Source organism: Coregonus clupeaformis, chromosome 8, assembly GCF_020615455.1.
Source record: "Coregonus clupeaformis isolate EN_2021a chromosome 8, ASM2061545v1, whole genome shotgun sequence".
NCBI classification, from domain to species: domain Eukaryota; kingdom Metazoa; phylum Chordata; class Actinopteri; order Salmoniformes; family Salmonidae; genus Coregonus; species Coregonus clupeaformis.
The window spans coordinates 18,858,040-18,873,971 of NC_059199.1; the positions used below are offsets into that span (position 1 = coordinate 18,858,040).

The window sequence follows — 15,932 nt, forward strand, 5'->3', positions numbered from 1 at the left end:
TGTTCAAACCTATTCCCCTGATTAGAACACTATTCCCCGAATCAGTCTCCGCAGAGAAGGGTAACACAGACTCCAACACAAATGATTCAGAGGCACCTGTGTCTCTTAGGATCTTTACTGGCACTAGGTTCTTACTTCCTACCATAGACACAAAACCCTCCGTAACGAAAGGTAAATAGTCGGGATCAATATAACCCTTCACCTGGCTCCGGGCAGGAGACAATGCGTCTTGAGTGAACTGATGTTTAACAGACGCGGCTAACGCTGCAGGCCTCGATTTACCATAAGCACCTGTACTGAATTTACCCCTAGATCTAAGAATCGGACATTCATTTTTCCAATGACCTAATTCTTGACAGTAGTGACACTCTTGACCAACGTCAGTTTTACCACGGGTATCAGGCTCAACCCTATTTGAATGAAACTCTGCCCGGGAACCGAAGTATCTCGGCGAGCGAGGCCCAAATCTCTGCGAACGCCCCCACTCACTCCGAATACGGGGTTCGGCAAAAACATTTTTGTGAGTCAACACATATTCATCTGCCAAAACCGCAGCTTCAGCAACAGTCTTTATTTTTCGTTCGTTAATGTACGTCGCTATACGATCAGGGATTGTGTCCTTAAATTGTTCTAACATAATCAGATCACACAGCCCTTGGAAAGTCATAACTGCAGAGGCAGAACACCAGCGATTGAACTGTGAAGATAATATTCGCGCAAACTCAACATGAGTCTGCTGATCATCCCTTTTTAAAGTTCTAAATCGTTGGCGGTAAGCCTCAGGGACCAATTCGTAACTCTGTAACACAGCCGTTTTAACCTTCTCATAACTAACACTGTCTGCTACGCTAAGAGCTGAATATGCTTCTTGCGCTTTACCAGTCAGCACACACTGCAACATCAAAGTGCGATCAGAATCAGGCCAACTCCTAGCGTCAGCAACACGCTCAAACAACGAAAAGAATGTCTCCGGGTCCTTTTCATTAAACTGGGGCAACAACCGTAAATTCCCTACAACATCAAATGTCTCTGGATTACGACCAAAAGAGGAACGACCCCTAGGTAACTCTGGGTCACCTTCCCAGAGCAAACTCTCCCCTGAGAGCTTTCCTTCCCTAACCAACTCTAGTCGCTCTTGTTGCAGCTTGATTTTAGCACGCTCCATATCCTGTTTAAATTCCAATTCCCTTTCATATTTTACACGATCATGCCCTAGCTGTAACAGAAGCAGTTCTTTCTGCTGTTCAAAAAGAAGACTACTATGACTAACCGATGGAACGGTCATTGTAACATATCGGGGAGACAACGTGTCCTCAGCAGAGGCTGCCCCAGTGGTAACATCCAGAATACCACTCTCCATCAAATTGGCCTTCAATATTAACCTAATAGAATTTTTTAGACGTTTATCACTAATTTCAACCTTGTAGTGTTCAGCAACCTTCAACAGCTGTTCTTTAGTACATAATTCTAACAGTTCTTCTGATGGAAAGCGAATGAACTCGTCTACATTAGACGCCATAATCAGGAAAAAAAAAATTAAATATATATAGATCATAATAATCTTGCTCAACCCCTCTGCTGAGCACACCAGACACAAGAGAAATACAATCACACCGAGCACCACAGAAAAGAGCTGGGATATGGAGCTTCCCCAAAACCTACAATAACTCAACCCTAGTCTTCGTGCAGATTTGCGGTGGGTAATTACGCACTGTAGCCCGCTGGCAAGGAATTAAACCCCCAGCACGCTGGTAGATTTCCCCAAGCCACGGATGTGCCCCGAGACAACTGCTCAGTCCACTGACACCACACAAAAATTACAAACATTTAACCATGCCCAACGTATCCCAAAACAAAACACGTCACTAAGCCTATCAGGGGAAAAAGCTATAGCTCCGGGTAGCAAATGTCACTACCCTACCCAATCTCCCACTGAGGTACACAGCCGATTGTACTCACCTCAGACCGATGTCCCAACAGCGAGTAGAGCAAGAGTTTCCAGGCTGGGCAGGGACTGGAAACTAACCAATGTACTCTCTCCAACGCAGTACAAAACCCAAAGGCAACCAATACTGGCCTATCAAACTCAAACAAACTAACAAAATTTACAAAGAAAAACCCTACAGAATTGGACATTAACTCCACGTTCTCCCAAACACAACCAGTTCAAAATCCCAGACGAGCCCCCCACTTGTTACGAACCGGCTCAAGTTCGTAACAAAAGGGAGACACGTGGAGACAAGGAGTACTCAAAGTATATATTTATTAATTAAAGTAAACTAAATCAAATAACAATGGTGTGTGTAATCAGTAATCAGTAGTGTACGTGAGTGTTTGCATGCATAAATGTAATATGGAAAAGTGTTGAAAAGTGCCAAAGCAAACAACCCAAAAAAGCCTCAAAAATATCACAACCAAGATCAAAGTATCTGCCTGGAGAGAGTCTCCCCAATGAATGTGGAAGAGGTCCATTTATCCTGGGACACACCCGGCCCAGGTGTTTCCCATGTAACTGACGACCCCCCCAACTCCGCCCACCGGCATCCTAATAAGGAAACAAGAGCAAAGAGAGAATACGGCAGACAGAGTGGGAGGGTCGTCACACCTGTCTAACAGAACACAGAGGGTGTTCTTTAATGGAAGCCTCTCCAACTTAATCCAGGTAGAGTTAGTCATTCCCCAGGGCAGCTGTCTAGGCCCCTTACTCTTTTCAATCATCACTAATAGCCTGCCACTGGCTCTGAGGAAAGCCTGTGTGTCTATGTATGCTGATGACTCAACACTATACAAGTCAGCTACCGCAGCAAGTGAAATCACTGCAACACTTAATAAAGAGCTGCAGTCAGTTTCGGAATGGAGTGGCAAGAAATAAGTTAGTCCCAAATATAAAATAAATAAATAAAAGCATTGTATTTGGAGAAAAAATAAATAATTCACTAAACCCTAAACCTCAAGTAAATATTGTAATTACATTTGTGGAAATTGAGCAAGTTGAGAAGACTAAACTGCTTGAGTAACCCTGGATTGTAAACTGTCATGGTCAAAACACTTTGATGCAACAGTAGCTAAGATGGTCTGTCCATAATAAAGCCCTGCTCTGCCTTCTTACAATGCTATCAACAAGGCAGGTCCTACAGGCCCTCGTTTTTGTCGCACCTGGACTACTGTACAGTCGTGTGGTCAGGTGCCACAAAGAGGGATGTAGGAAAATTACAATTGGCCCAGAACAGGGCAGCACGGCTGGCCTTTAACTGTACACGGAGAGCTAACATTAATAATATGCATGTCAATCTCTCCTGGCTCAAAGTAGAGGAAAGATTGACTTCATCACTACTTGTATTTGTGAGAGGTATTGACATGTGGATTGCACCGAGCCGTCTGTTTAAACTACTAGCACACAGCTCGGCACCCATCCATACCCCACAAAACATGCCATCAGAAGTCTCTATGGGAGGTGTACAGTAATACATAGAGCCATGACTACATCAAACTCTATTCCGCATCAAGTAACTCATGCAAGCAGTAAAGTAGAAAAGAAATGGAACTGTGGGGAATGTGAAGAGACACACACACACAGGCACAGACACATGCATACACACACGATAACATACGCACTATACACACATTTACACATGGATTTTGTGTTGTAGATATGTGGTAGTAGAGCAGTGGCCTGAGGGCAACCACTTAATGTGTTGTGAAATGTATTGTAATGTTTTTAAAATTGTATAACTGCCTTAATTTTGCTGGACCCCAGAAAGACGTGGGGATCCATAATAAATACAAATACAAAAAAGAAAGGGAGGTAGAGTGGGTAGTGGCCCGACAGCATGAACCAAGCACATGGTAGAAATCGGACAAGAAAAATGCCTGAGAGTTGTGGACTTAGGAGTTCCAGATAGCTGTCTGGGGCTCGGTTGCTTAATAAGGGCGCCGTTCCCTCCCCTTTTCTTTTTTAGTTGAACCAGAAAGTTTAAGTAATGAAATACTGTACTTACTGTTCTCTAGCTCGATAGAGAGGGTTTTCCATCAATTGAGCTGAGTCTTTTTTTTTACTCATGTCACACTTCTGCCACATGGCAGCGACAGTGGGCCCCAAACAGCTCCTTGGGTAACACAGGGGCATCCAGGAGGGCCACGTTTTATTTGTCTATCAAGCTGGACAAGCTTAGCCAAAGTGCCCTCTCTCCCACCACCGCCAGGCTCATGGTACGACCACAGCCTCGGACGGCATTACAGGATGTGCCGAGTTTTAGGTCTGTAATCATACAGATCTCATCCCAGGCATGTGTATTCAGGGTGTCCGAATCCAGTTGTTTCCCCACCTCTTCCTGTAACTCGGCCTTATAAGCCATCAGTAAAGAGGTCATGTTAAGTGCTCTAATTGATTGGACCAAGGCTTTGTACGTCTTCTGGAAAATGGAGGCAGAAAAGTGTTCCATCTTTCCAGGGAGGGAGGTACTGGCAGTGTTAATAGCATGACGTATGAGGTTGAGGTGGTCAGCCAGCTACGCTTCACCATAGGGGCATTACGAAACCCAAGTTCCTCCATATTTTGCATGTCTAGGCTAGGGAAGCTCCTAGCAAGGATATTTTTGGTTAAGGGCTTTTCCCACAAGCTTTTCACCTCCCTAAGGCAAGCTGGGACTGCGGAAAGCAGTTGTTTAACTTTGAACCAGAAAGTTTACACGGGGTCCCGTGTAGCTCATTTGGTAGAGCAGGGCGCTTGCAACGCCAGGGTTGTGGGTTTGTTTCCCACGGGGGGCCAGTATGAAAAAAATGTATGCACTCACTAACTGTGACTCTGGATAAGCGTGTCTGCTAAATGACTAAAATGTACATGTATTGATTGTTCTCTAGTGCAATAGAGAGGGTTCTCCATCAATTAAGCGGAGTCACCAAAGGCTTGCCGAAAAAAAAGAATGAAAAAAAAACCTTGTGGGCTGAGGCAGTTTCGTAGTGAGCCAAGAAAACCTGTTCCCCTGGGAAACCAAACACATTAAAAAACCCTGGGATGAGCTGCACAAAAGTGACAGGAATCCACAGAGAGAATGGGGAAGTGTTATCAGGTTTTATTCCCTGCCTCACTCACCTTGAGGGATGGCACCTCCTGGTAGCATTTCCGAGGAGGTGCACACGTGAGCCTGTACTATTGTGTTCACTTGTGTGCAATAGACAGTGTTGAGGCAAAATGCTTCATAGCATGGGAAGAGGAACAAGATAGATGGCGACTGGCAATCTGTCATCCTGCTCCATTAGGCTGATGAGAGCGGAAGGAGAGAGGACATGCTGACTTCCATCCCTGGCTAGTATCTTAAAAAGGCCCCGAGGGGGTAAAGTGGAGCTCCTCCATTTTCCCATGTGAGCAAGGCCACACAGTGAGCTGCTGCTAAGGGAATAGTTATTTGTTTGCAGACGTGCTTCCCCACTGCCGCGTGGAGCAGAGGGAGGAATGGCTTACGTTAAACCAGAGAGAGAGAGAGGGTATGGTAGGGTTGTTTAACTATATTGTTTGTAAACAATGCAATTGTAAATGAACACTGTATACCTTCAAAGCATAAACATCACCTTCAAAACAACCTATCATTTTGATCTAATGGATGGTCAGTCCTTGTATCCATAGCTCTGTCCACAAATTTGATTGTGGTTAGATTTCTCCAGCCCCATCCCTCCTTATTGTTTGAACCGCAGATTGCCCTTTTAAACATTAATGCAGGAATATTTCCAGTTCACAACTAGCTAGTAGCTACAGTATAACTAGCCCAGTTGTTTGCCAAGCCCCATCAGTGACATCATATCCTCCCCTTCACGCTTATTTAGCATCCCTAACGAACTTCACCTGTGTACAACAGAGGACCAAGTCAACAAAATACAAAATGTTTACAAAAAAAGCCAAAAAATAAGTAGCCTTACTCACCAAACAATAAAACAATAATTATAATAAAGACCAGTGAAAAATTGCTCATAAAAACAATTCCACAGTTTCTTTCCGGTGGAGCAGCTGGGCTTCCCTAATGATTTGCAGGGCTCTGAAGTGAGGCCTGAAGTGCTATGGTGCAGATGCCTTTGAGCACAAGTAATTGGGAAAGAATGGGAGTATCCCCAGAGACGGAAGAGGAAGTGAGACACCCCACTCTATTTTTTTATTTATTGTATTTTCTTTGGTTCAATGAAAGTCAATGAATTAAGTAGACCAGCCCCAGCTGGTATTGCGGCCTGAGTGAACCTTCTTCATTTATCCACCATCTTTGGTGGTATCACCTCGCAAAATGGGTGACCGTTTTAACAAGCAAGAAAACCCTTGTAGCAGTGAAATCAGACACCTCCAAAAAGTAGTCGTGACCAAACCAGCCCCTGTCATTGTTGGCCCACAGTGTTGAAAGCGGATAACAGGGATTGTCACGCTGCCAGGGTTAAATGCCACGGGTATAATAAAGCTGTGATTTTGCAGTTATGCAGAAATATAATGCCTTGATTTAGTGGGTATTGAACAAAGTATCCAGAAGCACTGTCGCATATGTCTCTTTATAGTTCCCCGTCTGGTATGCGGTACATGAATTAATGTGTATATTTAAACTCATTGAGATATGGGGATATCAGTGGAAGTGTTTACGGTACATGTGTTTTTGTTTTGCTTATTTACTTAGGAGATATGGATCTGATTGACAGTTGAATAAAAGGTGTACTAACTTTTGCTCTTGTTTGTTTATTCTTTTTCAGGACCTCCTGTAAGTATACATGACTTCACAGCCTCTCTGAGTGTGGTATGTATGACTCAAAGGTACAAAACAGATGCAGATCAATGGATCCAAGGGAATCCATGCACTATAGCAACCTTCTGTTGCCAGATAATTCTGGTAATGTTAATATAGTGTGTGCTATCACAAATGCCACATCTGAGCAAAGTACTTGTTACATATTTCCCCCCAAGTAAAGTAATTTTGTGTTGTACCCTCTGAACGGCAAATCCAGCAAATCCAACCACAAATAATATAAGCTCTTTGTGTGCTGGACAAAAACCTTTCAGTTTGCCCATGTAATCTGACTATATGATTAAAATCATATTTTCATCCATGCCTTCCCCTAATAGGGGACCTTTCCTCTCATCTAGGGCAGCATGGTTTGCAATCACCCCACCACCAACCCCACTCGCTGCCAGCCCCCTGTACCCAAAGAAGTGTCACACTTCATTATGTGCCGAGTGATCACAGAATTACTCGACCTCCACAGATGGAAAACTCCTGTGATTCTGAAGATGAAGACAAACTCATATATATAACCACCAGGGGCTCTCTGACACTACAGGGGCAGAAGTGGTAACCGGGTCAAACATAAAAGTAGTAAGTTAATCCGCTGGGCGTCCTCAGCTGCTCAATGCCTTTTTATTTATTTTATTTTATTTTACCTTATTTTAGTAGGGAAATCCCATTGAGACCAAGGCCTCTTTCTGAAGGGAGCCCTGCATGTACACAAATCATACAAATGTATAACATTTACAAATACAACTCAATAAAAACTCTATGTAGAAGCAATTTAAGAAAAGCATTCACATTCCTCAACACGGAGGTCCTCCATCAACAACTTGAACTGCCATAGCGGTAACAGATCATGAAGGTGCAGAGAGTTCTGCAGATCATTCTAATCACGGGGCGCAAAAACATTGAATGCAGATTTACCTAATTCTGCAACAGATAAATGCATATTTTGGCTTATGGCCACATCCATAACTTTGCCCCTGGGGGTGGTAAGTGAATGCAGGTGCTCTTGCCTCTCAACTCCCTCTGGCAGGTCTCGCATCCCGGACCTGATCTACTGTTGTCTGACACGCTTCCACCAGCAGACCACTACGTCATGTTGACAAAGTCATTACGGACAGTCGGGATTTCAGAAGGGAAGGGGTGGCGTCTTTGCAGTCCCTAGGTTAAAGGGGAGGAAAGGAGATTGGGGGGATGCGTAACTGGCAACACTGTGTTGTGGCAGGTTCTGGCAACCCTGAGCTCTGGACGGGTTGTACTGCTGAGGTGTCGATTTCTATACACCCAGCCAGGCCAAATGAAAGTCCACCAGCCTGATTTCTACAGAATATATTTTCCCTCTATTTATGGATTTCTGCAAATTATATTGTGTCTTCATAGAATGCAATCATCTGACAATGATGGTCAAAAATCCTACTTTGGAAAGAAATATCAACGGCATATGTTTTAAAGTGGCAATAATGGATATCATGTGGTTTCTCATTCATTATGCCCACCCCGGGCTTGCAGAGATCACATCTCCATGCATATTCAATAGGCTCCCGTTGAAAATTGGTTAATTTGTTGCCAGTGTTCTGAACCAAACTGACCCTCAAACTGACCATGGTGCATCCATTACAAACATCTCTGCATAGCTTAAGTGTCACTTAGCACTGATTAATAGACAGGGACCTGTGGTTTCAAATATGTCTGTTTACTCAGAAGGCGTTAGGACAGATTTCATTAATGCTAATGTCTAGCATAAAACAATGGAAAAGACATTCACGTTGCTTCCCCGTTTACTTTTCTTGCTTATCTACATACTGTAGATCCTGCAAGGGGATCATGATTAATTAAGTGATTATGTTTTATTATAGGGGGATGTATAGTGTGACATATTGTCTTGTCTTCAAGAGTGATTGGAAAAGCATTCGGTGTATGAGCCGTACATTCTCTGACTGGCTCAGACAAGGAAAGAAAAGAGTTTGGCTGCAACTAAAAACGAAATACATTTTCTTTGGTACACTGGTGCGCCCAACTTAAAAAAGTTAGGAGCACAACATAAAATTTGGGTGCACCAAAAATATGATTTCTTAAATTGATAGAGATGCCTATGTTGGGCCTATATAAATCTCTAGCTACTTTGAAAGCACATGTTTTGCCCTATAAATTAATATTTAACCCTGTAAAGAAATTTGTTTATTATAAAAAGCAAACATGTTCATACAAAAATTGTCATTGAAATTACAAAGTAATTTAAGAAATATTAGGTTTCTCATTGTGTAAAGGCACTACATTGAAAATTGTACACAGGTTGTTATCAATAAACATCACAAGAAGGTGCAGAACGTTCAATTTACCTGCTGTGGGGCAGGAATACCCCCAGCTCCGCTAATACCATTGACTGGTTGTTGATCCATCCTCAGTGAGGTTGGGTTTATGTAGGCAACATTGACATCTGATTTTCCCAACATAGGACACCATAATTTCAATGTGTAGCTAGGTATATTATCATTCATCCATGGTTGATTTTATTGTTGGAAGTTTAGAAGTAGTTGTATTTATTAAATATTTATTTTGACAGGGAGTCAATGCTGAGACCAATGTCTCTTTTCCAGATGAGACCTGTATAGCATCACAATACACATCAAAATACAATAAACACATTAAACTACACAGTCATATACACATTAAAATACAACTTAATATACACAACAATAGACAAAAAGTAAAGCACAATCATAAATAATACACATTCTTCAGTAAAAAGGTCCCTATCAACCGTCTGAAGCACCAATTCCTCAAATCTTAAAGTGTATTGTAGATCATTCCACACAAAAAACTAATAGCATATCTACCCACCTCAGTGGAGATCGAAGGGATCTCCAGAGTTAGCCATCCCTGAGCCTGGGTCCGGTAGCCCGTAAATCTATAGGTGAGGCACAGTACTTGACAGGTATAGTAAACTTGTATTATTTTTATTTTATACCACTAAAATATCAAATTAAAGGGTGGAAAAAATTGCGAGATAGAGGTGTACTCCAGCTGTGTTTTGCACTGTAATGCATTGGAGCGGGCTGCAGGCTTGCCCCCCAGCTGGGAATGGAATGTTTGAAATAGAACGAAATATGACGTTATTGATAACAACCCCATATAGTGTGCAAAGCTGTCACCAAGGTAAAGGGTGGCTATTCAAAGAATCTGAAATATAAAATATATATTTTAATGTGTTTAACACCTTTTTGGTTACTACATGATTCCATATGTGTTATTTCATAGTTTTGATGTCTTCACTATTATTCTACAATGTAAAAAATATAAAATAAAGAAAAAACCCTTGAATGAGTAGGTGCAACCAAACTTTTGACATGTAGTGTACATTCCCACAACATTCAAGGAACAAAATGTGCTAGCTAGGAAGCATCTTACTTCACCCCATGAGCACATGCCACTAAGTATGCACACCATTTAGCAGGAACCAAAACATAAAACTCAGTCCTATATGAGCCGTCTCTTCTATATTTATTCACCAGCACCACCCATCTACAGTTGAAGTTGGAAGTTTACATACTCTTAGGTTGGAGTCATTAAAACTAAATTTTTCAACCACTCCACAAATGTATTGTTAACAAACTATAGTTCTGTCAAGTCGGTTAGGACATCTACTTTGTGCATGACACAAGTTATTTTTCCAACAATTCTTTACAGACATATTATTTCACTTATAATTCACTGTATCACAATTCCAGTGGGTCAGAAGTTTACATACACTAAGTTGACTGTGCCTTTAAACAGCTTGGAAAATTCCAGAAAATTATGTCATGGCTTTAGAAACTTCTGATAGGCTAATTGACATTTTGAGTCAATTGGAGGTGTACCTGTGGATGTATGTCAAGGCCTACCTTCAAACTCAGTGCCTCTTTGCTTGACATCATGGGAAAATCAAAAGAAATCAGCCAAGACCTCAGAAAACGAATTGTAGACGTCCACAAGTCTGGTTCATCCTTGGGAGCAATTTCCAAATGCCTGAAGTTACCACGTTCATCTGTACAAACAATAGTACGCAAGTATAAACACCATGGGACCACGCAGCCGTCATACCGCTCAGGAAGGAGACGCGTTCTGTCTCCTAGAGATGAATGTATTTTGGTGCGAAAAGTGTAAATCAATCCCAGAACAACAGCAAAGGACCTTGTGAAGATGCTGGAGGAAACAGGTACAAAAGTATCTATATCCACAGTAAAACGAGTCCTATATCAACATAACCTGAAAGGCCGCTCAGCAAGGAAGAAGCCACTGCTCCAAAACCGCCATAACAAAGCCAGACTACAGTTTGCAACTGCACATGGTGACAAAGATCATACTTTTTGGAGAAATGTCATCTGGTCTGATGAAACAAAAATAGAACTGTTTGGCCATAATGAACATTGTTATGTTTGGAGGAAAAAGGGGGTCACTTGCAAACCGAAGAACACCATTCCAACCGTGAAGCACAGGGGTGGCAGCATCATGCTGTGGGGGTGCTTTGCTGCAGGAGGGACTGGTGCACTTCACAAAATAGATGGCATCATGAGGAAGGAAAATTATGTGGATATATTGAAGCAACATCTCAAGACATCAGTCAGGAAGTTAAAGCTTGGTCGCAAATGGGTCTTCCAAATGGACAATGACCCCAAGCATACTTCCAAAGTTGTGGCAAGATGGCTTAAGGACAACAAAGTCAAGGTATTGGAGTGGCCATCACAAAGCCCTGACCTCAATCCTATAGAACATTTGTGGGCAGAACTGAAAAAGTGTGTGCGAGCAAGGAGGCCTGACTCAGTTACACCAGCTCTGTCAGGAGGAATGGGCCAACATTCACCCAACTTATTGTGGGAAGCTTGTGGAAACGTTTGACCCAAGTTAAACAATTTAAAGGCAATGCTACCAAATACTAATTGAGTGTATGTAATCTTCTGACCCACTGGGAATGTTATGAAATAAATAAAAGCTGAAATAAATCATTCTCTCTACTATTATTCTGACATTTCACATTCTTAAAATAAAGTGGTGATCCTGATTAAATATCAGGAACTGTGAAAAACTGAGTTTAAATGTAGTTGGCTAAGGTGTATGTAAACTTCCGACTTCAACTGTATATTTTATACTGTATAACTTAAAATAAATAGTGTAAACTTTAACACTCAATATTCTGCACAATAACAGCAACCACACAATCCAACAAATCAACCTCCAACTGTGACACTTTGGAGCCTGCCCAGCTTCCACATTTGGCTCCTTGGAAGTTGTGGGAACATATATTTTTGGCTTCACATTGGTTGTGGGAACAACACCATATATTTCCTGAACGGTAAAACTGATAGTTTTTTGTACTTTCTGAGAACAGAAGTGAACATTTTGCCTGTTATGGAAATGTTTATTTTTAGGTTGCTGTGAGGTTCTGATAATGTTTTACTCTGGTTCCTTGAATGTTTTCCTGGGAGGTTTGATAGGTTATTTAAATAAGACTCAAATAGCACTACTAGCTTATTTTGTATTAAACTTTTTGAACTCCAAACACAGATAGGACACATGGAAATTCATTACTCATGCGAACATACATTTTTTTTTATTGTGACACGGCATCAGTGACATTCAAACCTATTATCTTCTGTTGTCTATCTATTGAATTAGTCCACTGTGCCACCAGGATGGAGCTAGTGTGCAATGTTTATTTCTGCATACAAATCTGTTTATTTTAGTCTATTCAAACAGACCCTGTTTCAAAGGAAACAAGCACTCATTATGATCAGGTGTGGCTAATTAGTGGGTGCGGCCAACACACCTGAACACACTTAACAAGATAGAGGATAGAGAGAGTTTTGTTGATGCTGAGAACGGAATGTATGTTTTTAAATAACATTCTTATAAAATTCTCTGAATGTTACTAAAGTTTTCTTGTGGTTTTATGGAACATTTTCTTCATGTTCTGAGAATGGAATTGAGAGCTTATTGATGTTAATGTGTACAATTCAATTTTTTAGAACATTCCCAGAATATTGCCAAGAACCATTCTCTGGACGTTCTGAGAATTGTGCTTAAGTCACACCATTTCCGAGAATGTTCTCAGAATTTATAAAAAATATGACCTCAAATAGAACCACATGGGCACTTCTCTGGAATGTTCTATGGAAGTACTGAAATTCCCACAGAAGAACATTGTTTCTTAACGTTATTCGAACAATTTCAGAAAATTCCCAATGTCAAACCAGTTGGAGAATGTTCCTAGAACATTACCAAAAGGTTTATTAAATGTAACCATGTTTGAACTTTTTGGAAAAGTTATGTTGAAGTAATGAAATACCAAGAAAATAACCTTTTTCTGGCAAGTTCCTTAAATGTGCTAAGACATTTTCCAAAGCCAATAAACTATCCAGCACCATTCCAAGAAAGTTGTTGGACGGTAGTATGCAAAATAACCATAGGACAACCACGCTCTCACCAAGCTGTACGAAACATATGGTTCTTAGAACGTTATGTGCTAGCTGGGTGTACAGATGTGGCAGGTTTCTTCTTCAGGCCCTGGTTTTAGAGAACAGCTGTGATTTTGAAGCCTTTGATGCCGTTCGAGATAATGATCTGTCACAGCATATGAATTATGCAACTGCGGTGGCAGGATTAGATGCACAGGGGTGACACGCGGGAGCCAGTCCTCGCCTTCATCCATAATGCAGCGCACCTGTTAATAAAACATACTCCAGCTGGACTTTGATCACTTTCACTCTGAGGAGGAGAAGGCCCCTGTTTTTACACACCTTTTTATCCGACTCCAGGGATGTGCGAGCTAACTCCAACGTATATGTGTGTGTGTGTGTGTTCTTATCCAGAACAGTAATAGCAAGCCCTCTTTTCATTTGTGCCATAAAATTAAATGTGTGTAGTTGTAATGTCAGGGAAGGATTAAGCGTGTGTTTGTGTGTGTGTGCGCGCATGCGCAAAAGGTGTGTGTATGCGACGTGTGTCAAGGGCAATATTACTGCATTGGAAAATGTTTTCCAACTGCTATTGTACTCTATATACCACAAATAACGAATTGGTGGGTGTCTCTGTGTGTGTGTAAAGCAGGAATATTTTGTAAATATTCAAATCACTCTAGTCTAATAAACAGTCACAAACAGACTCACACAAGCTTGAGCACATGCATAAGCACGTACTGTATGTCTTCTGGCAGTGCTCAAAATAAAGTAAACCTGAATTTAACATGACACCATTTGCCTTTGGAAACCTCCCTGCAGTGTGACAACATTAAGAGTTTGGCCTTTAAGATGTCAGTCTTTTCCTCCTGTTGTGCCCTTAGCAGGTCTTGTTTTTCAGCAAAGGAGGTAAAGCAGTTACTTTGACACAATCATGCGGTACAACCATTTGATTAGTATAGAATGGACAACCTTAATAGAACACTTTACAGACCTGAAGAAGTCTCTGCTCTACTTGCCATCTCTGATAGCTCAGGATGATATGGATGTGTCTACGTAATTATACTGAATAAAAATGTAAACGCAACTTGCAAAAATGTCAAATATTTTACTGAGTTACAGCTCATTTAAGGAAATCAGTGAATTGAAATAAATTAATTTGGCCCTAATATATGGATTTCACATGACCTTCCAGGTGCAGCCATGGCTGGGCCTGGGAGGGCATTGGCCCACCCACTTGGCAGCCAAGTCCACCCACTGGGGAGCCAGGCCCAGCCAATCAGAATGTTTTCCCCACAAAAGGGCTTTATAACAGACATAGATACTCCTCAGCACCCTCCCGCCCACCCCTCCTCAGACCATCCTGCAGGTGAAGAAGCCGGAAGAGGAGGTCCCGGGCGTGGTTACACTTGGCCTGTAGTTGTGAGGCTGGTTGGACGTACTGACAAATTCTCTAAAACAACATTGGAGGCAGTGTATGGTAGAGAATTTAAATTATCTGGCAACAGTGGGTAAAAGGCATATAAAGACTAACGACTATGACTTGAGTAAAAGATTGTTGAATGTTGATGTAGAGAAGGATCAATATCTATCTGGTGTGAGTGTAGTTAGACAAAAGTGCAGTACAACTCAAACAGTAGTGTGTTTAGTGTTATTGATGCACTGGGCCTTTCTGAGAGAATGGCTTTTGATCTCAAATGTAGTAACGGGTAAACTCTCGGTAGCACTTTACAATACAGCTCGGTAATAACAGGGTAATTACATCAAATAAAATACATTTGTATTTGTCACATGCGCCGAATACAACAGGTGTAGACCTTACTGTGAAATGCTTACTTAAGACCTTAACCAACAATGCAGTTCAAGAAATAGAGTTGAGAAAATATTTACTAAATAAACTAAAGTAATAATGATAATATAAAGTAACACAATAAAATTACATAACAATAATGAGGATATATACAAGGGTGTTACAGAAGGGGGTCGCAGTTCCTGAGTGACCCACTAGGTGTCATCCTCCAACAACCTTAGGCACTTCATCACTCACAGTCTGGACTAATCGGTATCCTATTAGTGTCACCTGTTCACCTGTGTATTTATGCCCTCACTTCCCTGTGTTCCCTTGCTCAGTTTTCTCTGCTAGTTTCTCTATGACCAGCAGTACTACTCAGTGTCTGATCGGAGACCTATGTACAGGTACTTGAGAAGTGTTCCCCCTGTTTTGTTATTTGTTTCAGTCGTAGGTAGTATTTCATATTTTGGCTGTCAGACGTTTTTTTGTATACTTATTTGCTCCGCCTTTCTTTTATCGTGATAAAGTCCGTTATTTTTGTATTCTGGCTTCGGGACCACCAGTAAAGATTCTTGTTTCAAAATCTCTACCTACTGCCTACTGCATATCCTGCACTGCACCTGGGTCACACCTCACACCAACCCTTACAGAAAACTGAGCCGAGGCAGCACAGTATCAGAGCGCATTGGCAACACAGGGAGCTGTGCTGAACCAACACGACCGCAGCCAGCAGCAGATCATCGAGAATCTCCACCAGCTGACGATCACCGTGTAGAGCTGGGTGGACACCCAACCAGCCCCGACAGCCGTTGGAGCGGAAGCCGCGAGAGCGCCGTCTCCAGTCTCGCCTGCGACATCGCGGGAACCCCGCCTACCACCTCCGGAGAGATATGACGGACGGCCAGAGGGCTGCAGGGAATTCCTCACCCAGTGTTCCCTGGTATTCAGCCTACA

General features: G+C 41.9%; 1 protein-coding gene across 8 annotated transcripts in view; it reads left to right on the top strand.

The window, feature by feature from the left end:
- The window catches only part of LOC121571232 (collagen alpha-1(XXV) chain-like), a 516,412-nt gene that overhangs the window by 252,299 nt on the left and 248,181 nt on the right, over positions 1–15,932 (top strand). For all 8 annotated transcript variants that reach the window (XM_041882570.1, XM_041882569.1, XM_041882567.1 and 5 more), the window contains exon 4: positions 6,721–6,728. In XM_041882570.1, coding sequence (XP_041738504.1) covers positions 6,721–6,728 — 8 coding nt within the window. The remainder of the gene's footprint in view (positions 1–6,720; positions 6,729–15,932) is intronic.